This window comes from Anopheles marshallii, chromosome 3 (assembly GCF_943734725.1).
Source record: "Anopheles marshallii chromosome 3, idAnoMarsDA_429_01, whole genome shotgun sequence".
Taxonomy (NCBI): domain Eukaryota; kingdom Metazoa; phylum Arthropoda; class Insecta; order Diptera; family Culicidae; genus Anopheles; species Anopheles marshallii.
Genome location: NC_071327.1, coordinates 12,327,771 through 12,349,246, shown reverse-complemented (window position 1 = coordinate 12,349,246; position 21,476 = coordinate 12,327,771). Strand labels below are relative to the sequence as shown.

Sequence of the window (21,476 nt, the reverse complement as noted above, 5' to 3'; positions counted from 1 at the left end):
CATACTACTCCAGGAAAAAAAATATAGTAAGGCGAAATTAGATCAACCCTGAAGATCGTAGCTAGAAGATCGCCATCGTGTTGCTTTTGTAAAGGAAGTAGACACGTCTGTAGACACCCCTTGAGATAGATCTCTTCGTATCAAGAGGCAAATGAAGCTGCCCAGCACAAAGTCTCTATAAAAACAATAAACAACAACATCTCTCCGTTTATAGTCAGGAACGAACTAAAGATTGAGCACCTTTTTGTTTGGTTACAAGAGCAGATCGCCTTCCAAAACATATATTTCTTGGCATACTTTGTATGGTTCTGCTACCTTGCTTTCTCTGGAACATTGTGCCAGGCGGTGAAGAACAGTAGCCCCGAATCCATGATGAGCTTTGCCATTTATTTGCACAAAAACTTTTAAAGGTAATGCCATTTTTACAGTTTTGGTAAAACTGGTATTTATCAATAATTATACTCCAAATTTTAAGAGAAACCCTCTAATGAATAATGTGTAAGGGTTTTTTTTTTCTGTACAACAATTTGATGTGGGAAACCCTTTATTTTGTTCCCTTTATTTTCTATTATATAGAAGCTCAATAATTGAAGATCTCCCAATTATAAATGAAATTTCACTGGTTTTATACAAGTTTTAAACATAAGGAGCTTTAAAACGCCCATTCATGACGACACGTTCAACAACCGTTTCATCAGCGAAAACGTGGGTCAGATGCCAACAGCAAGAGAGATACAATTATATTACAAGCACGTTCTTAAACAGCGGGCGAGAACCCGATTCATGTGTTCCTGTTCGAATGAATAGCCCTAAAAATGAAAGTAAAAATACCACCCTGAGCTCACGTATGCAAATCTAATCCGCTCCTCCCTCCCTCGCTTGCCACTGCGTACCAAACCGGCGTTCCTGAGGATCAATGTCTTACCACTTGCAGACCACTGTCTAAAAACAACAAACTGTCGCAGAAGACAAGCACATAACCCCACATAGTTCAGCTATAAATTCCCACCACCTGTATCAGAGCACGGGACTCCTACACGAGGTCCTACCAGCAGCAAACCAGGCTACATCTTGGCCGTCATTTCCTTGTGCTCTACTTCACTTTAACTAGTTGCGCGTTGTGGTTGCATTTTTCGTAGAACAAGTTCGATTCGATCAGATTACATCAGAAGCATAGGCAGAGTACGGGCGGGAAAGTTTAGGCAAACACATCAACCCGAACGAAAAACCCGTCGGTAACTATTCGGTATCCCGGCACGCGAGCTTGATATTATGAAATTTGGCCCGACGTTTCATTACACCTTGCGACCTATTAGCATCGGATTGAAGTAAAACAGGGAACGCTCCGTTTACGAATGTGCGGTATTTGCCAATCCGTGCCGCCTTCCTGCATTCTTTCTGGGGTATCCCAGCGTGAACGGTCGGTTAAGGACTGACCACAGTACGATTTGATGCTGTCGCAATACGAGGAAAAGGAAAATTCACTATCCTAGAGCAGTTGCTCTAGCGTGCCATATTGTTGTCGATCGCAATCGGAATGTGAAAACATACCGTACACCATCGGTTGGGCGCGATTGATCATGCCGTTTATCGCGCAATGGAAGCAATTTCTAGCTATCCCTTGAAGCAAGTTTTGATTGCCATTTTAAAACATTTTTTTAAATAAAAGCATTCCCAAATAGACGACCAAACATGTACATTAATACAAGAGAATATTAGAAAAAAAGGTCAATAATACAATATATTACAATGCTATAACCAAATAAAACAAATATAACATCTGATAGAATACATTAGTAAAGATGAAGAGTAAAGTAAGAATTATTATTCTGATTTGTAATCGATCGTCAAATCGATCCATTCGAGCTTGAACCTCGACCGGCCGTGTTGATAATTATAACGATAATAATAGTTAGTGGATGTGTGATATAGTTCACGGAAATCATACTGTTAGTATGATAATTTTGTTTTATAGTTAAACAGTTGAATAATCAGACATAGATACTAATATTACATTTAAATTCATTTAAGTCATAAATAATTCTAGATTACCTTTTTTGGGGTCTATACTTCCACTTTTTCTTATTTCATGTCGAATAATTCATTATATGGACTAATTAACTTATACTACTATTGTTAATGTATTTTCAAAATATGTTTTTAAAATCTCAATTATAAAAACTCACCCTAAAACATTTTCTCATGAACATTTAAGGGTTAAATATCGGCGTGGGTGGGTGTTAATGCTAGCTCATTTAATTTCGCCATCGTCAAAACCGTTTGGCCGATTGCACTTTACTACGCCGCCCATTCTGCTCACGCCGTTAGAGAAAACGTAGCAATAATGCTCGAAGCTGCACCCCAATGTGAGACCTTATCCCCACCAAAACACTACGCAGGAGTAATTTACCGCCCGTCTACCAAATCAAACCGAACCAATATATGCCCAAAGTTCACCATTCACAGGGTCCGTTACGGGTGACAAACTTTACAGCCGATCAACGCACTGAAGCACAGCATAGAAGAAGAAAAAATGCCGCAAACCAACCTCGAGCGCTAGTGGACTAAACGAAACCAACAACAAAAAACACGCAAAAAAAACCCAAACACACGCCGAGATAAAAAGCGAAAGCCATCCGCGTTCCGAACCAGCGCGAAAACGCGATCGCGCGTGCTCTCGATCGTCAAGATCAATGTCACATTCCAGTGCAAGATGCTGGCGCTTGTACCGTGGCCTACGGTCGAGGTGCGATCGAACAAAACCGGCTAGGGAAAGGGTAACATAAGGAGGGCGCTCGATCGTACGGAGTATAACGCGAAACGACGAAAACGTTGCGCCTGCAAAGCGGGAAGTGGAATGTACCAGAACTACCGCACGATCGTGTTCCGAGCGTACGAACCAACGGCAGATCAACGGTTTAGCGGTTTCAGTGACCTGCGTGTTGCAGTTCAGGCGTTGGTATTTTCTTATTTAGCTGCAAGTTTTTTTTGCCCCTTTGCTGAACATTATCGTGAGCAATAAAACTTCATCAGCCAAGTGGAGGGTTAGAAGATTTACGAGTGTTTTCGTTTAGTTTTTTTTTTGCTGTCGGTTGGAAACTACAGAATGACCGCGACTACGTTACGGCTGCTTCAATAGAAATTTGTCTTACAGCACCTTAAGTATGAGGTGTACCGCTCATAAAATGGTATTAGCAAGAAAAATGTTGTTCACTCAACAATTAATCGTGCACTGTAGGGATTAGTTGCTTATGTTGAATTATTGGGCGGATTTAACTTTCTACTGGTGATTTTAAAATAATTCATTCGAACAGGAACACATGAACCGGGTTCCTTAGAAATATTCATTTCATGTGATAGCAAATTTTGAATTTTCAAGATGATAAAATATTATTATTTTTTTATTAAATATATTTTATTTTATTAAATATTTTTTATTAAACAAACCTTAGCTCTTAGTTAAAGAATTAACAAGAGGTACCAAAGAATTACCTTATTTCGGGATTACTAGACTTATTTTACCTCGTAGCCGGATAGTCAGTGCTACGGGGGATCGATCCGGATGGGATTTTGGTCCGGTCCGTTCGTGTGAAGACCGGCGCCGTTACCATCATGCCACCGAGCCGTCCGGTTAAATAATTACCTATTTGACGATTAGGTGCATATAATTCTAGGGGACCAAACTATTTAGATTCTGATGCCGCCTAGCCTGACGATTACGTTAGACCTTGACCTAGTCTTGACAATCTGTGGGAGTAGTAGTGTTCTACTTATTTATGATAAAATTAGACACATATCCTCAGTGTAACTCCCAAGCCAGCGTCTCTAAAATCAGCCTTGTGGTAAAAATTACCCAGACCATTAAGTTCTTTAAACCGGTCACAAGAACAATGCGGCTTTGTTGAGGTGAATGAGGTTCACCAACAGCTGTTAATTTTTCTCCAAATTTTAGGATTTGCTAAAATCAACCCAAATTCTTAGTAATCAAGCTAAAAGATAACCGAGAGAAAGAGGGACTTATGATTGAGTTGCACAAAGAAAATGAATTTTATCGTGGCCTATTCACTACGAACGATCCCAACAATCGAGAGTTACTGACGATGTTACAACAATTCAGATCTGCTTTTATAGAACTCCAATCCATAACGGTGCATCTGGTCTATTTGCCAAGAATTGCAAATATATTAAACCAGCTCGCGGCCGCATCTGGTTTCTAAGGTGTGCCTGTACATTTTGCCATAGACACATCAAGATTTCAACCAAGATGCTAGAACTCCGACGTCATCAATCGATGTAGAATAATTTTTCCCCATTCCGTAACATCCACAGAAGGCAATATCACCTGACCAGCTGATGCCGGAACGGTGCGTTACATCACACTTACCGTACGTCTCCGATCCGAGATGCCTCCGTTCTGGGGCATCGGTGTGTTCCTGTCGCGTGGATTGCGTGGATAGTACTGCATCTGTACCGCTTCTGCTCCCTCCATTAATGTATGCTAATAATTATTGTAATCTAATTCCACCGCCAAACCCTGGCTGGATTGAACCGGTCCTAAAATGGTGGCCCATCTCGCGCACACGCGTACACTCCATCAAATGATGATGAAATGTCCTATCAAGTTTGAGCGATACGATGCCGATTGTTGGTGGGTAATTAATTCACCCTCTTGGCCAAGGGAGTTCGCCTCGGTCCGGCCAACTGGATCACTGGATATCTTCTTCCCGGCGAATGGCAGAAGTAGACCTGCCGGATGGTGATATAAATAGAAGAAACAGAGCACCGTAGCTCATCAGAATCTGGACTGCAGTGCCGAAGGAAGCGTGTTGCAAGTGCAAAAACTGTTTTTCCCCGCTCTAGTAGTGCTCTACTCCAAAGATAACACACCATCTAGTGCAATCATGAAGGTATGTATTGCGACAACCCCCAGCAGAGGACTACTAGGTACGGACTCGTGTCATCCCAATCTTTTTCGGCAGTGCATCGTAGTTCTTGTCCTTGCCGCGACCGCGCTTATTGCTGATGGTTCCGTGATTCCGCTTGCTCTGGCACCGGGATATGCGATCGCTGCACCGGCCGGTCTTGCCATTCCCGGGGCCACCGTCATCCAGTCCAATCCGGCTCCTACGATCATCCACGCTCTGCCGGCACCGATCGCCGTAGATGTGTCCGGTACTCCTACACTGCTCCTGGCGCCATCACCGGCCGGTCCGGCGATTGTGGCGGTTGCTCCTGCCCCCGCTGCCACGGCCGTTTCAGCCACCCGTGGAGCTGTCCATGTGGCCCCACTGCCAGGACATTCCGTGTCGCAGACGCAGCTGAATCTGGCCGCCGCACCAGGTACTGAGTAGTGGCACCACAACCACAACTTCAACGAGTGTGTTCTTAAGGGATCGCTGCTCCAGGACGTGACTGCTTAGTCAATTTCCCATTCCCAAAATTCTGACACGCCCTGGCAATGGCGATGCCTGACCGAGATATACAAATCTGCCCACCCGATATGCTTTATCTACTTCAACTTGTGCACAAAAAATAAATGCAAGCTTCAACAAACTTAAGCTTACGTTTTTGATTATCATCTATGGTGCAAAACATCATTAGAGAGACTCCTCCCGTACGTTTTAAATACGAGCATCATGTAACCTCATTACTGAGTCTCGGGTCTCACACTATCTTCCCTCCACATTAGCTCCAACAACAAACACAAACCATCTTATCTTTTCTGACAACATTCACTGCTGCAGTTGTGGGTCAAGTTTACGCATAACTTTCACCCTCTGGTGAACTCGCCGCCTGCTGTCCGCCACTGAGATCTTCCATTCGCAATCGCACTCGCACTAGCACACGCGCGGGCTCACTCGAACACAATGTGTTACAGTTTTATGATGCACCATATCACACATCTGTCCGTCTGCAACATGTTGGACCACCCCCGATCGACGCATTGCATAAGCTGCCACACCCCAATTGCGCAGACGCATCCGTTTTTTGGACACCTTGTGTTACAGCGATTCGACATTTCTTCGTTATAAAACGTGATCACCACCGTTGAGGATGATCCACTTTGTGTTTGACCGCCGCACGCGCCAGGCATTTGGGTACCACGCGAACTACACTGGCACGAAACCACTAAAACATGAAGGTAAGCTTCAATTTTGGAAGGAAATACGTTTGGTTCACTTCACTGACATTCCGCAACTTCTTGCAGGTATTTTTCACCGTTTTGTTTGGTATTTTCATCACAAACTGTGCGGCACATTCCACCAAGTTGACACTCTTCACACCGTACGTGCCGGTTCATCCACTCGATGAAGGATATTTCCCACGGCCAAAGTATTTCGACCACGTCGAAACGGGCCTGTTGCAGGAGCATCCCACTGTGAGATTTCCCGATTCGCACACACATTCGTACGATCCGGTGGTGCCTCAGCCCCACTATCCGCACACACTTCACCAACCGATTCACCACCCTCCAGAGCAGTTCCTGTCCGATAACAGGTATCTGAGCTTTGTCGCTCCGTCTGCATCCCTGGTGGCGTACGTTCCGGTGCAGCGGGGCAAACCAGGCAACCCCTGGGCCGTACCGAACGTGTTCATCAAGGGACAGGGCTACAGCACCAACCATTACGTGGCACCGACACTGATGACGAAGCTCCTCGCACAGGACCCCCGATAGTGCTGTGAAAATTCTCAAGGAAAACATCAACAATATTCTTGTGTTCCGGTGGGAGAGTATTCTGCGAGAAATACAGCCGTTTATTGACTAAGTTTTAAGTGCACAGTGTATGTGTGTTTCGGTGTGATCTTGTTTACTTTTTGGTAGTGTTTTAGTACGTTCCTGGTGGTGCATCTAGGTTGTACTGGAACTGTGAAACCGAGTGGCCCGGTAGAGGCGCGATATGGATGGCACCGCGCGTTGCCGCGATCGACATCGCGCCAGGATACTCCGCCAGTTGGGCCGCAACGACGGGTGTGATCGGGACGGGTTCGTAGTACGGTTGCACCGGTGTATGGTCGTGCCACGGGCCGAGTGGATAAAAGTACGGCCATCCTTCCAGCGACAATCCCGGAAATGATGCATCCGAAGACCCCACCAACGATGACACGATGCCAACTGCCAGTGCTAGACGGAGCACTTTGCTGAGGAACTGTTATGTTTGGTGGTTGCGAATTGAAGACGACATACAAACATCAACAATCACAGCTCACAACACTGTTTTCCAATGCCATACTTACTTCCATCGGTATCTGGTGCTCGGGTTTCTGCCGTTCTGGACGAGGAAATGTGCTAAAGTAACAGTTCTAACTTCTTGTCCGTAGCCTTTTATACCGATTAGTTTCCGTGGTTTTGTTTGCTTGATTAGAAGACAACAACAACAACAAGCATAAATATTATAAGCCACCACCTACAGTTGGCGACCTACAGAAAACAAGAATGTGACATTGTAGGGAAAAAATATCCACCCAACTGTGCACCCCTATTTTGATGGGGTTCTGGTCTGATTTATTTTTCTACTGCCCGGTCCAGGATATTGACTCCACCCAGGCTCAAGCTTCGGGCTGGGTTAGTTTGCAAATGTGCATCGTGCAGCTACTAGAACTTTGCACGCCGCAACAATCAATCCGGCTCCATTTCTAGTTGCACATTTCTAGGTCCATTTCTAGCACCGGCTGACATTGGCCCCGGCAGTGTGGTGTCCGTGCGCGTGTGTATGTTTGTGGCCCAATATCCCGACGGTAGAACCCCGGCAGTGCCGAGCCAAACCTAGAACAAATCGAAACCCGCGAACGGGTTCCCAAGTTCACAGCCAATCTGGACGGCTGGGCGGTTTCTTCATCCATTAACCGATAGCATGGCCCACGCGTGACCGACCGAGCGGACTTATGAGCTGTTGATGTCGACGGTCGCTCGCTTTCCACTGCCGTTGAAGCGTTCTTTATCGCATTAGTCATTGGCGCTAACGTCGGGACTGGACATTATAAGCTTTCACACCTTCAATCGGCTCGGCTGCACAAAAAGGAAGTACAACTTTATACTACCGAACGCCGATGCAAGCAACGCAACGGATATGCATTTAAGGTTTAGCACCTTCTGTGCTCTAGATCCGTGTTGCACACGCGTGGGCGTCTGCTGTGACAAACGCTGTCAACAATTCTTGTCTTGTTGTTGGCCGTTTAAAATTATGTTTCCAATGATTCATACTTTTAAGGCAATTTTTTTAATAATTTTTAGTGCGTTTACTTTATTTGAATCGTTTCCGCAATGAACTAATAAGTATGTCTCTTTATTAACTGAAATTTTTACAAAAAAAAATTAATTGCCTTCTAGGTCTCGAACGACCCGGTTGATCGGCACACGTTATTCAAGTTTTACGTGCAGAGGTCGCTTCGTGACAACTTCTGTATTTCTTGTTTGTGACTCAACTGGCGCTCTCATTGAAGGTCTATGGGGTAACGGGTAATTTAAATCTAGGTGGCGTATATTATCATCAATACGAAATCAAAGTTACATATACATAAGCTATCGAATGATCGGACATGCTTAGTATAATTTGATCAAATGCGAATTATAGATATCACGTAGACCTCTTTCGCTCAATATGCAGTGAGTTTTTTTTTACATAACTGTTGATCTTCTTTTTTCTGACTGATGACTGATTGTATTTGAAAGATTTCTTTTCTAATTTGGTAGACTTCAACAATATCAATGTCGCATGCATCAAAGAAATCTACTGACAAAAGCACAAAAGTGGAACATGTTGCATTAGAGTTCCGAATTGAGAACTGAAACTAACAAAAGTCAATTATAGCCACATAAGTGCTCACAAGAATTTAAATTTTCAGTTCGATAGATGCATTGACGATCCCTTTTCCATTAATTGATTACTGTTTCAACATCCATCCATCGAAAAGAATCTGTTCTATGAACAATTAATTGAAATAAATAAAGTTGTGGAATTCACATAGTCATAAAGAGTCTGTCCAGTAATTGAAATTGATGATATTTCTCCGGAAAGAAGCGGGAGAATCGTGGACTTTTCTCAGTAATTAGACATTCTTACGATGGCTTAATGCCTGTTGGAAAGAATTTTCCATTGGTGGTATTAATTTGATCAAAACATTGTTCACTGTGGCAGAATAAGTACCCCCAGCAGCACGATTCTATAGAGCCGCTTTAAATCCTTTGGTGAAGAATTGTGTGAGTTGTGACCTAAAATTATCAATTTAAATTCAATGCAACGAAAAGAAAGTATGGCATGGACACTTCTTAACTCCAAACAAGAAAACCACCAACAAATTGCGTCATAAAAGCTCAGGTGGCATCGTGCAGCACGCAGATCATGATCTACGTATCGAGAATGATAATTGGATTATATGATGGACTCGAATGTCACCAACAAAAAAAAGTAACGCTTAACCCAAGCTAGAAAAATAACGCCCATAATTTTATTGCATAGTTATGTCATTCGAGTGAATGCTTATAATAAATTCATTTTTTTTTTCCTTTAGAACGGCCTGGCCGTATCGACTTATTTTACCACGTAGCCGGATAGTCAGTCCTTGCTACGGGGGATTAGCCCGGATGGGATTTTGGTCCAGTCCGTTCGTGTGAAGACCGGCGCTGCTACCATCATGCCACCGGGCCGCCCCATAATAAATTCATTTTATATACTTAAAAACATTTTTAAAATCAATATTTTTAGCTTCTTCCTTTTTTGGGTTGCTCACGGTTGAGTACGTCGTGTCGACATGATCAGGTTATCAATCCTTTTCCAGGATACTTTGGCAAGCAGGCTTTCCTCCATCCCTGGCATTACCCAATCACCAATGGTTTTAGCCCCACTTGTAGAGCCAACAAGCTCGCTGCGCTCTTTTTGCAGAACGGATCGCTGATCGAGTACCTTCCTGGTAGGGCATAAGTGCGACATCCTCATCACGTGAATCAACCATCGTATCCTTCCGGCCTTGGTCACCGTCGGGATGTCTGCTCCACCGAACAGCTCAGATAGCTCGTGGTTCATTCTCCTTCTCTATATGCTGCATTTCGTGATTTATTGGAGAATTCCAGCTAACATGGTTTAATGGATCAGGATGGGTGGCTGGAATCCAGAAGAAAACTAAAGGCAAAAGTGGAAAAGGCAGATCAGATGATGGAAATCCTAAAAGTAATGCAATAAAATACACGAGCGCAGAGCACGAAATAATTGATCGGTACAGGTACAGACACGAAGAGTTTATACGAAATACAGCGGCAAATCGTAAAAACTTCTTGATGTTAAAGAGTCTACCAACCGTCGTATTACATTTTAATCAGGACTATTTTATTCTTTTAGACAAACTTAGACACAGGCCGAATTCAAGACAGAATTTTCCGATTACAACTGCAATAGCTGTAACTTCCTCAACAAGAATGAACTGCAATTCAACAATCTTAGGAATTATTTCTTCTTTCTTAAGAGCAATCACTGCACAAAATGTATGAGAAATATGAAACCAATTTTGGTTTGCTCCTTTTATTCACAACACGTTCCGGGTCCGAATATGAGGCGTACGATCGAACGAAATAACTCTACCATTCGAAATCGGGATAGCGTAATTTCGACAAAACAGCGATAGACAACAGATGGTGTGAGAGAAACACCCCGTAAAAGGCGTTGCGCGGACTAGAGCATCTTAGATCGTGCCCGGTGCCGGGGCCAGGTTCAGCTGCTGCTGGGAGACGGCATGTCCGGGCAGAGGGGCGACATGCACAGCACCTCGGGTAGCGGTGACGGAGGTGGCTCCGGGGACAACACCGGCATGGTGGGCCACCGACGCAGCTGGACCATGAGGGGCGGCCAGGATGGCGGCGTGCGGTGCGGCATAGATGGCGGCATGGGGTGCGGCCAAGATGGCGGCATGTGGCGCATATGCAGCGTGGATGGCAGCATGCGAGATCGCACCGTACGGATGGGCCAGCACGTTCGACTGGATGACGGTCGGGGCCGCTAGATGGCCGTATGGCCAGCCGGCATAGGGCAGGATTCCGGCTTCCGAAACGACGGCGAGGGCCAAGATGACTGCAGCTACCATGCACTGTTTCAGCAAGGATGAAAAGAAAATGTTGTTAGAATCTAGCAAAGTTGAACAGCATCTTCCTTATGACCAATCCCCAAAAATCACCACCCCAACCCGTACCTTCATTTTGGTATTTTGGTTTGGAAGCGTTTTGTTTCGGTGGTTACTTTGGAACGGTTGTAGCAGTTGTGATACCTTACCGAAGTACGCGTGCCGGTTTTTATACGGAAACTCCTTCTTCTAACCCGAACCGCGATCAGATACGCCCGTCAAGTACGGCTCGACCTCGATACCGTTTTTGCCGTTTGTGTGCCCGGTGCAATTGTGCATGTGCATAACCTCCCACCATCTTCATCGGGTAGGCCGGCGACATGCGGAGCAGTGCGAATAAATGAAACACAACACAAAAACCTAACAGAAGGGTGCGCAGTACTAACACACAGTACCGGGGGCTTGTGAGCGACAACAAAACCGGCAAAGCTTTTCCTATATACCGCGGGATTATTCTTTCACTTTGCCCATCGATGGTGCTGGGCCGAAAGGTTCGCTGGCTTTGCCGAGTCGGGTCTAGAATGTGGACTAGCATCACACGGTGGTGGGGACTACTACGACCATATGCTTAGGCTAATGCTAAATCTACATACGCGTATGCAACTCCCCAGTGTCTTGGACAATTGACGCACATGACGTTATGTACTTCGCGGTACTATCCACCCGCCAAATCGATCACTGAACTTTGGCAAGCGTTTTCTGGGCGTACCGTTCTGAGTGGTAACTCTCACCGCTGGAAATGGTTCAGCGGTTAGGCGAGTCATGTCACCGTGGTTGTAACCTCCTAGAATTGGTGCGAGTTCTTTCACTTCCTTCTTCACCTCTAACCACCAACGCCTGTGCAAGTTCATTAGTGGGCACGGCGTTCACCCAACCGGTCCATCTGTTGTGACCAGCTGGAGCTGTCCCGATCTATGTATTCTGGGTCTGTTCTGCGCGGTTCGGGTGCTGGATTGGAATGTCGCAGCGCGTGGAGCCCTCGCCGGTGGATGAGAGAGGTCGCAGACCATTAATTGCTGTCTGTAGTAAGGTTCGGCTAGTTCACCCAGGTGCTTCTGGTTGATGCAATCGCGTCGGTAAAAGTGTAGCTCGATCGCTCGGAACGATCGTACTGTTTGACGATGTATTTTTTTTCCTAGTTGTGTCCTTCCTGGAGTACCCTGTTCACGTACTCCGGTGCATTCTTGTGCAGTACTAGACGATGCAAGGTATAAAACCCATACCCAAGGTATAAAACCCATACCGGACTCTGGAAACAGTATCACAATCAATCCAAACGTTCGATCGAACAGTTCACAAGTATTCTAGCCAAGCAAGCAAACCAAATCACCTAACCATGAAGGTGATTAAAGTGTGAAGAGGCGTCTCTTTTTCCGAAGATCCTCATACTTCACCCTGGCAGAAAACTAATACATCTTCGAAATTTCACCTTACAGGTCGCCATTGTTGCTGTTGTTCTTGCTCTTGCCGTCGTATCGGAGGCTGGTGTCCTGCCATGGGGCTGGCCATACGCTGGTCTTCCCGCTGCTGTTCCCGTAGCTTCGTGGCCACCGGCAGCCATCCATGCCGCCTACCCAGCGTACGCTCCACATGCCGCCATCCTGGCTGCTCCACATGCTGCCATCTGGGCCGCTCCGCATGCTCCAGTTGCCTCGGTTGCCCACCATGGCGGTGTTGTCCCCGGAGCCACCTCCGTCACCGCTACCCGAGGTGCTGTGCATGTCGCCCCACTGCCCGGACATGCCGTCTCCCAGCAGCAGCTGAACCTGGCCCCGGCACCAGGAACTATCTAAGTCGAACGGTGCAAGAACCGCACCTATGCCAACCGGAACCCATCATCCCATCTGTGCGCCCGTCGTGCAATACGCTGAACAAGTGATAACATACTCATTAGCTGCTAAGTAGTTCGTTCGTTTGCGATCTGTGTTCGTTTCTATTGATTCCTGCAAATGTTTGAATAAAAGCAAGAATGCAAAGCATTTTATAAAAAATAGAATTTCTGCTGTCTTTTCTTTTTGTGTTATTATCTTTAAGTGTGTCTTAATGTGTCTAGCTCATCTTTTTTCAGTTTAGTTACTGCTGCATATGGGATACTACATCCAAAAGGGGATTTAAATTTCAGATGTCATGGTGTATGTCGTCAAAATATAATCTATTAAAAAAGTGTCTGAAAATGATTTAAAAAAATTCAAATTTTCAACAAAAAAATCTTTGTCCAAAAACCTTGGAACATTTATAAAAGCATTGCAATAATATTACTTTAATCAACATGGTATAATGTTATATGAAGATTACAGTTATATGAAGTTTAAATATACACAATATCAATATAACCAGAGAATAGATAATACTTACTTAGCATTCTTAACCATTCTGCATTTGTTTTATTACTTAAAAAATAATTAATGTAAGTTAAAGCAACAACATCATAAAAAAGTTGCATCGAAACATAAAGGGAATCTTTATCTTTTTTCACTTTCTGTCATTACTCAAGCAAAATTTCTTCTATACTCACATCATGAATTCGAAAAATTACAATACTGAAAAGAATATAACAGAAGATAATTTGAAAGAAACCGAATAAATTCCTCATTATCAATGAATCATTTTACAACAGATAATGTTATATCTGTTAAAATATTTCCTTTTGTGATATCTGCCTAATTTACGTTATTTCAATCTTTATTTTATGATAATTTTCGTTTCTCTACTGTGATGTTATTAATAATATAATAGTGAAAACAATAAAACCTAATAGCTCCTTTTTAATGCAGATTTATTTTAAAACTCATTTTATACAAAGCAGGTTCTGTACATTTTTGTTTTCTTCAAGTTGCTCCGGTTGTTGTTCAGTTCGATTGTTTTAGAAATGATTCACAAGTTACAAATAGTACTTCGATGGGAAAACCTTACCATAACCGAATCCGTAGCCAGTGCCATAGCCGTATCCGGTGCCATAGCCGTAACCGCCATAACCATAGCCGCCATAGCTCACAACCTTAGCTGGGGCTGAATATGACACGACTTTGTTGACTAGTGGGTAGCTGTCGTACACCGAAGGGTAGGCATACTTGCTGACAAGCGGAAGACCGACCGATTTTCCGTACACTCCGTAGGATGGATAGGCGACCGATGTAGTCACTGGCAAGCCCGAAACATAGCTGCTGACAACTCCACCTCCATACGGCAAGTAGGAAGCATTGGCGACGGCCAGCAGAACCAGAGCGATCGATGCGATGAAGACCTACTCGATGGGATAAGATGGTGATGGAATCCAATTGGAAAACCCTTGCGCTTGAACTCTTACCTTCATTATGATGATTTTGTAAGATGTTTTTGGTTAGCTAGAAAGCAAATGTGTGCTGCAGACAACGGTTGCTAGAAGCTGATTGATGCCGTACTGTTGGCTGAAGCGCCTATTTATACCGAACAGTTCTTGCTTCTGCCTCGCTGCCCGGTGTCTTCTTTACACGTGCTTATCAAATAAGTGAGAGGTCGTCAGAATGGACTAAACCCATCACAATAGTTGAACGTAAAGAATCTTCAGCTTTGCTGAAATTATAACATCATAAGGACGGGTACACTCGAGCGTGAAGGACGAACGAGTAGACCGCTTTAAAAAACACTCCTAAAAACAGTACTTCCGATCGCTTAGACACGCGTGGTTAACGAACACGAGGAACGACGAATTCATATGCACGTGAACGCTTGATTTAGAAACGCATGAGCGAGTCTCGTTCTAAACTAGGATGTTCCATACGATGTCTTTTGGCTCATAAATGAACAAACTGAGTTTGTTTGACCTATCTCTTTGATCAAACAATTTGATTAACCTATTTAGCAAAGAGGTTATTCAGTATTTTTTTGTGTCCTCAAGTCATAAATCCTTTCTAAAAACATCTTGTGGAAATGGACGATAAACCATTAGCTTCGGTATACCAATTTCATTTTTTTGTACTTATTGTGAACTGGTCCGATCTTATTAATAATTTCGTTATGGAACATAATTACATAATTATATAATCCATTTACAGCATAGCATATTCCATTTACTAGAATTAAAAATATATATACAGGGTATAATAAATTTAAAAAAAATATTCAACAAATAATTTAAGTTTTATTGTGGATAATTTTTATTTGCTAAGGTTTAAATGTTACAATTTTTTTGTGTAACATATAGTATAAATAGATAAGAACGTAAAAATAAAGGAATTATTTAACTAAAACTTAGAAGATACAAAATCAAATACTATCATTTTCATGTTCCTTCCCTTTTTAACCAGGGTATTTTATGCTAAAACACAATTTAGGTATTTCCGACATGGGATCTTAGGATGAATAGTAATATAAATCACCTAGATATCCAAATTGTGAAATCTTTTATTCTCAAATCACCTATTATGGATGCGCCAAAACGCTGATATGATGCATAAATTCGTTTGAATGCTAGTACGGTGATACTTCTCTAAGGAATTCTAGTTCTGGTTTATTAAAAAAAAACATCAAAGGATGTATTTTATGTTTTAATGTATTTTATATCATATTAACCCCCTGTATGTGGAATATTCGCTATGGTAAGCACCACAGAAATGCCATGCTAGTTTTCGATGGTTCCCGATCTGCAAAGCTTTTCCGGATCTAGAAGGAAGAGGCATGACAGCCTCAAATTGAACTGGTGTTCAAATTTCATTAAAGCTTCCGAGAAAAAGTTATGTACAAAGAATCTCTCTTGTGAACAGTCCTGAAAACTTCTTAAACATGCCTAGAAAAGATGGACTACAAAAGTTCATGATGTTCTAGACGACAGTTGGGATTGCCTGCCTTGAGACCCGAAGCAGTGAGTATCGCTCCTAGGGAACAATAATTTGTTCCTAGGATAGTATGCTAGTATCAGAAGAGTCACCATCACCAACATCAGGAGTATCACTGCTTTGTGTGATATGAAATATTAAGTTGTTTATATTATTTAGATCATACATTTGAACCCATTTCTATTGAAAGCATATAAATCAATAAAGAAAACATTAACTTTTACTTTTATGCTGTCATTTATTCATGTAAATAACTTCTATTTACAGTAAATGTACAACCAGCTGAGATAACCATGAACAAAACAACAGCCAGCTATCCTGCTTTTGAGCGACCACCCAAACAACGTCGACCAATTGCCCAACGGTACCGCTGGACAAATCTGTCGCACACGTCTGTCTGAGTGGCACTAGGTTCTTCCGCCTATCACATGCAAATTTTTTCAATTTTCCGCTTCATTTTCCGATCGTGTCCTTAAGCGCTAGTAAAAGCGTTCAGCTTACAGGGTTCCGGGAGCCGGGGCCAGGTTCAGCTGCTTCTGCGAGACGGCATGGCCGGGCAGGGGAGCAACATGGACGGCACCACGGGTAGCGGTGACGGAGGTGGCTCCGGGGACAACACCGGCATGGTGAGCAACCGAGGCAGCTGGGCCATGAGGGGCGGCCAGGATGGCGGCGTGCGGGGCAGCGTAGGCAGCAATGGCAGCTGGGTAGGCAGCGGCATGACCATATGGGTAGGCAGCAGCATGAGCGTACGGGTAGGCAGCATGAGCGTACGGGTAACCGGCGTATGGGTAGGCCGGGGCGTTGGCCTGGACGACGGTGGCTCCGTATCCGGCGTAAGGATATCCAGCGTACGGATATACAGCCTCAGCGGCGACGGCCAGGGCGATGACGGCAACGGCGGCAACGATGCACTGTGGGGTAGAAAAAGGAAACTCAACCATCAATACCAAGATCCTGCTTAATCCTGATCCTTCGATAGAGGTCCTGACAGGGCCCAGTTCTCAAGGAATCGCCAACATACCTTCATGGTGATAGGTAGATTGGTGTTGTTGGTGGTTGCTGGATGAGCTGTTAGAACGCTTGGGTTGCTTCTGATTTGATACGACCAGTGTCGGATCCTTTTATACTACGATCGTCAGCCCGATCCGAAGATTGGTTCGCAAAAGGGAAGAACCCGATCCCGCCATTCCTCCTGGTGAACGGATACCTCCCTTCCTATCTTCGCACACACGCAACGCCGATCGTGGCCAATGGTCCCTTCTGTGTGGACTTCCATACCAAACCGTTACCTCCACTCCTCGCATTCACGCGAAAAATGCACCCACGGGCTCGGGCAAGTGCACCAACTCCCAAACAAACTTCGTTCCACCGTTCGGAATGCATTCTCGCCCAGCCTGCGTGTGGGGAGCAGAGAATGGTTGTTAGGGGAAGAAAATTGTTCACCGATCGCACTATCGAACATACACCGCCTAGCCTTGCAGGTCTATTTGCAATAAGATCATTCACACACACACACACACACACACACACAAACATTCACAAAACACATAGATTATGAAACCCGGTAGGAGGGAGAGATCGGCATACCGATCGATACCGAACCACCCGTACAGTTAAGCTTCCGCTCTGGGAGGTTCGGTTTCAGATGGACACTCCGGTAGGCCAAGAATTGGCGATTGTGGTTCGTCAGGGTCCAACGACTTCGAAGGTCATGTGGCGGCGTGTGCTTGGTACCGAGAGTGCGGAGAAATCAAACCAATCGGAACCTAGTTCTAGTTATGACAAATGGTCAGCATGATTGTTTTTAATCCGTTCTACTCACCTTTTACGCCAAAATAGATGATTGGCGATTAGAGTTCAAATGGTCCAAGAAGAATTGCGGTGGAAGAAATAGTTGATCTATTTGAAAGGAGCAATGTTAATGAAGAATCTAAACCGTGTTAAAATTGTCTTCAGTACAAATGTGGTCTATTATTTTATAATAAACTAACGATTTTGTTGGTAATGCTAACAATTTAAAAAATGATTTGAACATAATTCTTAAACTATTACTAAAATTTCAATTAATTTATAGCTGTTTTTACTTCCTTTGTTGAGAGTTTAAGGCAATACTTGCAGTTACACCATCGAGGCAAATTAATTTTTATCGTCAAATGTTTAATGATTTTAAACACATATTTTTCTTGAATAGTTTTTACATTCATATTCGTAGAAAATCGCCTAAATTTATGTTTTTTCAACGAACGTATTACAAAGCCTAAATTTGCCTATACCTAACTTATCGATTATTTGATTGCAAAAAAACAAAGTATTGAAGAATCACAAAAGAAACAAAAGACTTCAACACGATCGTAATAGGCGACGAACCCGGTGATGAGGCCGGTCACTAAAATTTAACTCAGGCTATCCAAATAAAACATGTAAACAGCTCTTAGAATGTTTGAATTTTACAAACTGAATTTACTAGAACGTTTCCCTCTTTCACGTCGTACAGGCAATAATAATTGGATGTTTAAAATTATGATATAAAGGTCAGCAATACATACAGAAGTCGAACATAATTCCTTAACCTTAATTAGGAGATGCGGATTATAAAATGTCAATTCCAAAGTTGTCCAGCAAAGTAGGATCACATTCGTTGATGCAGCGTATAGCGTAGATCAGGGACTGAATTTTATTTAATGTTATTGACTGCGAATTAAATATAAGCAAGGGAGAGTAAATACTAAATCATAAAAGAAATTCTAGAAATGTTTAATAAAAAGTTGTATTGTCCACCTCTTCGCATATCGCTTTCGCTGACGTCAACTTTCTTCTACTACTGCGCTTAGCTAAGACTATTACGTGAATTAGTTCTTATGTAAAGTTCTGCCAAACCACTTCCTCCTCCTATCATTCCGCCCATCCCATTCCGGAACGTGGCCAAGGTCAGCGTTGGCCCTTCTATTTGTGTGTCACTTGGTACGCCCGTTCCCTTACGCGCCTGCGAAAAAGGGTTCCGGCCAAGTTCAAACCACCATCTGCCCTGCCCAAACACGTTTCTGCACCGTCCAGGTGTACGTGCGAACAGTTTCCCCCAGCGTTTGCTAGGGTGCTTATTACAAAATCCCATACGTGACGCGAATTACCAATCGCACCGCCAGTGTGAGTGAACATAGCAGTGCAACATATTAGAAAAAATGCTCTCCCCAGGTTCCCTACCTGGTTGCCCCATGACACTTCCTGAAAAATGCACCGTTCGTGCCGGGCAGGCCGGGTGGCTTTCCGTGTGCTCAACGGAGAAGGACTACTTTCGAACTCGCAGCCCGATCAACGGGCGGAGGCTGGAAGAGATAAAGTTTAATTGCCTGTTTGGCGGTAAATATGTCACGTTCGATAATTGCGTTAATTAGTCGCCGTATGAGTGGGACTGCACTTCACTGCGGGTGTGCACGTTGCCTACGCATTGTAAACTTATTGCTATCAAACGCGCTCTTTCTCTCTCTATCTCGGTTTCTCTTTCTCCCTCTTTCTTTGCAAAATGGGAGCTTCCCGAAAAACGAACCAGTGTATTAACAGCTCAATATCTTGCGCCTCTGGATGCAGTTTCGAATATACCAAAGGCGTGAAAAGCTCGAGTGTGACGTAACGTCAGAAATTCTACCCAATCCAAATGGTCAACCGAACAACACACAACAAAGTGGCGTAATAAGTTCCCGTTTCGCTGCTTACCATTAGTCACGAGCCCGGCCCAAACAACACATTGCGTACCGGGGCACACCGTGTACGAGATTAATCTATTCACCTAAAAGCCGTTCATTAAAAATCAATTTTATTGAGGAACTTTTGCCCTTAATCGTTCTATACGATCAATTATCTGTGGCTGTGCGGGTACGGGCGTTTGATAACAATTAACTCTTTTTGATACAAATCAACCCCGTGTATGCCTTTCCAGCGATAGTGTGCTTTAACTGCCGTTCAGAATATAGAACACCGATCGGTTTGGTTTTGCGTTCGATCAAGAACGCCAGCAAAGCGTGTTGATGTGCTTGCAGCGTACCTGGACATATGCCGTACAACTTCCACCGTATGCTAATTACTATCCAGTGTATCCCACGAAGTCAAGCGACAGCTGCGGTAACTGCACCGTATCCTGGAACAAGAACTAACCAACACGTAACACGTAATACTGTGCCGAAGGAATTGCAAAAAAATACAGAACAGAACAGCAACAAAAAACAAGCCCCCAGGGCTGCCCTGCCTTGACCGAGCTCCGGCTTGTGGTGGTTGGAACCGTACTTGATAGGATAGTCACTTGTCGGTGCATGTGTAAAGGCTATTTTTATTAACCCTACGTACTCAACGTCACACAAAACAAACCCATTTCTCACAAGGCGTTATCAATCAATTAGAATTTACGTGTGGTTAGCTTCCCGCCATCTCGGGTGTTAGTTTGCAGGTGTTCTGGGTTGGTGATACTAATTCTAGCTTTCTCCACCGTGTACGAGAACGCACAGGCGGCAGGTGCATTATCCACATTGTTCTAGCTGCCTGGATGCTTGGATAATTACCACGCGAATGTTTTGTGCAGCACTGATTGAGCACGGTCGCATGTCACGCTTGAAGGCGCTCGGACAGCATTTATTTCATTGCCGTGCGTTACCGCACGAGGGTTGTCTCTCGGTAGCTTTATAAAACCACCTGCAATGAGTGAAGGCGTCCGTAGATCAAGTGCTGCCGTACCTCAAGAACCTTCGCCAGATAAAGATTCGACGACTATCGAACATCATGAAGGTAAGTGATTTCATCCCAGGAGAACGAACCCTTTCCGGGAATACCTAGGACACTGACGAAATACTTCATTTTGCTCGTTCTATAGTCAATTGCTGCACTTGTTGCTGTTATGGGTGTGATGGTTATCGCCGACGCAGGATACATTGCACCTTACACCGATCTTGCACACACCGTACACGATACCGGTGCATACTACGACGAGCACTATGCTCCGCTTGCATACGCTGCTCCAGCTTATGCAGCACCGTATGCCGCCTACTATGGCAACCCGTCCGGTACGTACAGCTACTGGGGCTCCCATGGACCGACGGTAGTGCAGGAAAACGCCGCCAGTCTGCCAGCTCCGATTCATGGAGCGCACCCGTACGCGCCATACGCATCGCTTTACGGTACCTACGGACCGGTCAAGACGACCGTCGTGCAGGCCAACGTAGCCGATAGTCTCGCGAATCACTGGGGTTATCCTGCAGCTTATGGTGCGTACGGCTATGGATACGGTTATGGATACAATAAGTATCTTGCCGGTGCAGCACCAGTTTCCAAATATCTGCTGTAAGTCATCTACTGAAATACGTTTTAAAGGATTAATAAAGCATGATATACACGCGTTAAAATTATTGTTTTTATTCCAATTATCCACCTATCTCAAAAATGGCTGGAGTGCCCATTAGAAATAAAATTCTGGCCACTACAACATAGAACGCCGTGATAGCAAACATCGCCGTAAGTGCAGCAGCACCTAAAGAAGATCGAAAAAAGATCGAAAAGGATCGTTGC

The 21,476-nt window shown here is 44.1% G+C and overlaps 8 protein-coding genes across 8 annotated transcripts; 4 read left to right on the top strand and 4 right to left on the bottom strand.

The window, feature by feature from the left end:
• Positions 1 to 4,901: 4,901 nt before the first annotated feature.
• On the top strand, positions 4,902 to 5,351 carry LOC128710898 (adult cuticle protein 1-like). Its single transcript, XM_053805757.1, has 2 exons — positions 4,902 to 4,907; positions 4,980 to 5,351. The coding sequence occupies exons 1-2, from the start codon at positions 4,902 to 4,904 to the stop codon at positions 5,349 to 5,351; spliced, it is 378 nt and encodes a 125-aa protein (XP_053661732.1).
• A 785-nt stretch (positions 5,352 to 6,136) lies between these two features.
• LOC128710891 (uncharacterized) lies at positions 6,137 to 6,676 on the top strand. The gene is made up of 2 exons (XM_053805749.1): positions 6,137 to 6,142; positions 6,209 to 6,676. The coding sequence occupies exons 1-2, from the start codon at positions 6,137 to 6,139 to the stop codon at positions 6,674 to 6,676; spliced, it is 474 nt and encodes a 157-aa protein (XP_053661724.1).
• Positions 6,677 to 6,827: 151 nt separating this feature from the next.
• On the bottom strand, positions 6,828 to 7,242 carry LOC128710889 (uncharacterized). Its single transcript, XM_053805747.1, has 2 exons — positions 7,237 to 7,242; positions 6,828 to 7,148 (listed from the first exon to the last, which is right to left on the bottom strand). Exons 1-2 carry the CDS (start codon positions 7,240 to 7,242, stop codon positions 6,828 to 6,830), a joined length of 327 nt encoding a protein of 108 aa, XP_053661722.1.
• Positions 7,243 to 10,674: 3,432 nt separating this feature from the next.
• On the bottom strand, positions 10,675 to 11,073 carry LOC128711949 (adult cuticle protein 1-like). The gene has a single exon (XM_053806840.1). The coding sequence runs from the start codon at positions 11,071 to 11,073 to the stop codon at positions 10,675 to 10,677; it is 399 nt and encodes a 132-aa protein (XP_053662815.1).
• A 1,372-nt stretch (positions 11,074 to 12,445) lies between these two features.
• Positions 12,446 to 12,902, top strand: LOC128710885 (adult cuticle protein 1-like). Its single transcript, XM_053805739.1, has 2 exons — positions 12,446 to 12,451; positions 12,546 to 12,902. The coding sequence occupies exons 1-2, from the start codon at positions 12,446 to 12,448 to the stop codon at positions 12,900 to 12,902; spliced, it is 363 nt and encodes a 120-aa protein (XP_053661714.1).
• Positions 12,903 to 13,990: 1,088 nt separating this feature from the next.
• LOC128710880 (glycine-rich protein-like) lies at positions 13,991 to 14,422 on the bottom strand. The gene is made up of 2 exons (XM_053805735.1): positions 14,417 to 14,422; positions 13,991 to 14,353 (listed from the first exon to the last, which is right to left on the bottom strand). Exons 1-2 carry the CDS (start codon positions 14,420 to 14,422, stop codon positions 13,991 to 13,993), a joined length of 369 nt encoding a protein of 122 aa, XP_053661710.1.
• Positions 14,423 to 16,420: 1,998 nt separating this feature from the next.
• On the bottom strand, positions 16,421 to 16,953 carry LOC128710877 (adult cuticle protein 1-like). The gene is made up of 2 exons (XM_053805732.1): positions 16,948 to 16,953; positions 16,421 to 16,837 (listed from the first exon to the last, which is right to left on the bottom strand). Exons 1-2 carry the CDS (start codon positions 16,951 to 16,953, stop codon positions 16,421 to 16,423), a joined length of 423 nt encoding a protein of 140 aa, XP_053661707.1.
• A 2,552-nt stretch (positions 16,954 to 19,505) lies between these two features.
• LOC128710873 (uncharacterized) lies at positions 19,506 to 21,255 on the top strand. The gene is made up of 3 exons (XM_053805727.1): positions 19,506 to 19,610; positions 20,622 to 20,699; positions 20,785 to 21,255. The coding sequence occupies exons 1-3, from the start codon at positions 19,506 to 19,508 to the stop codon at positions 21,253 to 21,255; spliced, it is 654 nt and encodes a 217-aa protein (XP_053661702.1).
• The last annotated feature ends 221 nt before the right edge of the window (positions 21,256 to 21,476 follow it).

Excerpts from the sequence above, each read along its gene's own strand:
- LOC128710873 (XM_053805727.1), top strand. The coding sequence starts at position 19,506 with ATGCAGTTTCGAATATACCAAAGGCGTGAAAAGCTCGAGTGTGACGTA. Across the intron at positions 19,611-20,621 it reads ACAACACACAACAAAGTGGC|GCGTCCGTAGATCAAGTGCT; the intron begins GTAATAAGTTCC and ends CAATGAGTGAAG. Across the intron at positions 20,700-20,784 it reads GACTATCGAACATCATGAAG|TCAATTGCTGCACTTGTTGC; the intron begins GTAAGTGATTTC and ends CTCGTTCTATAG.
- LOC128711949 (XM_053806840.1), bottom strand. The coding sequence starts at position 11,073 with ATGGTAGCTGCAGTCATCTTGGCCCTCGCCGTCGTTTCGGAAGCCGGA.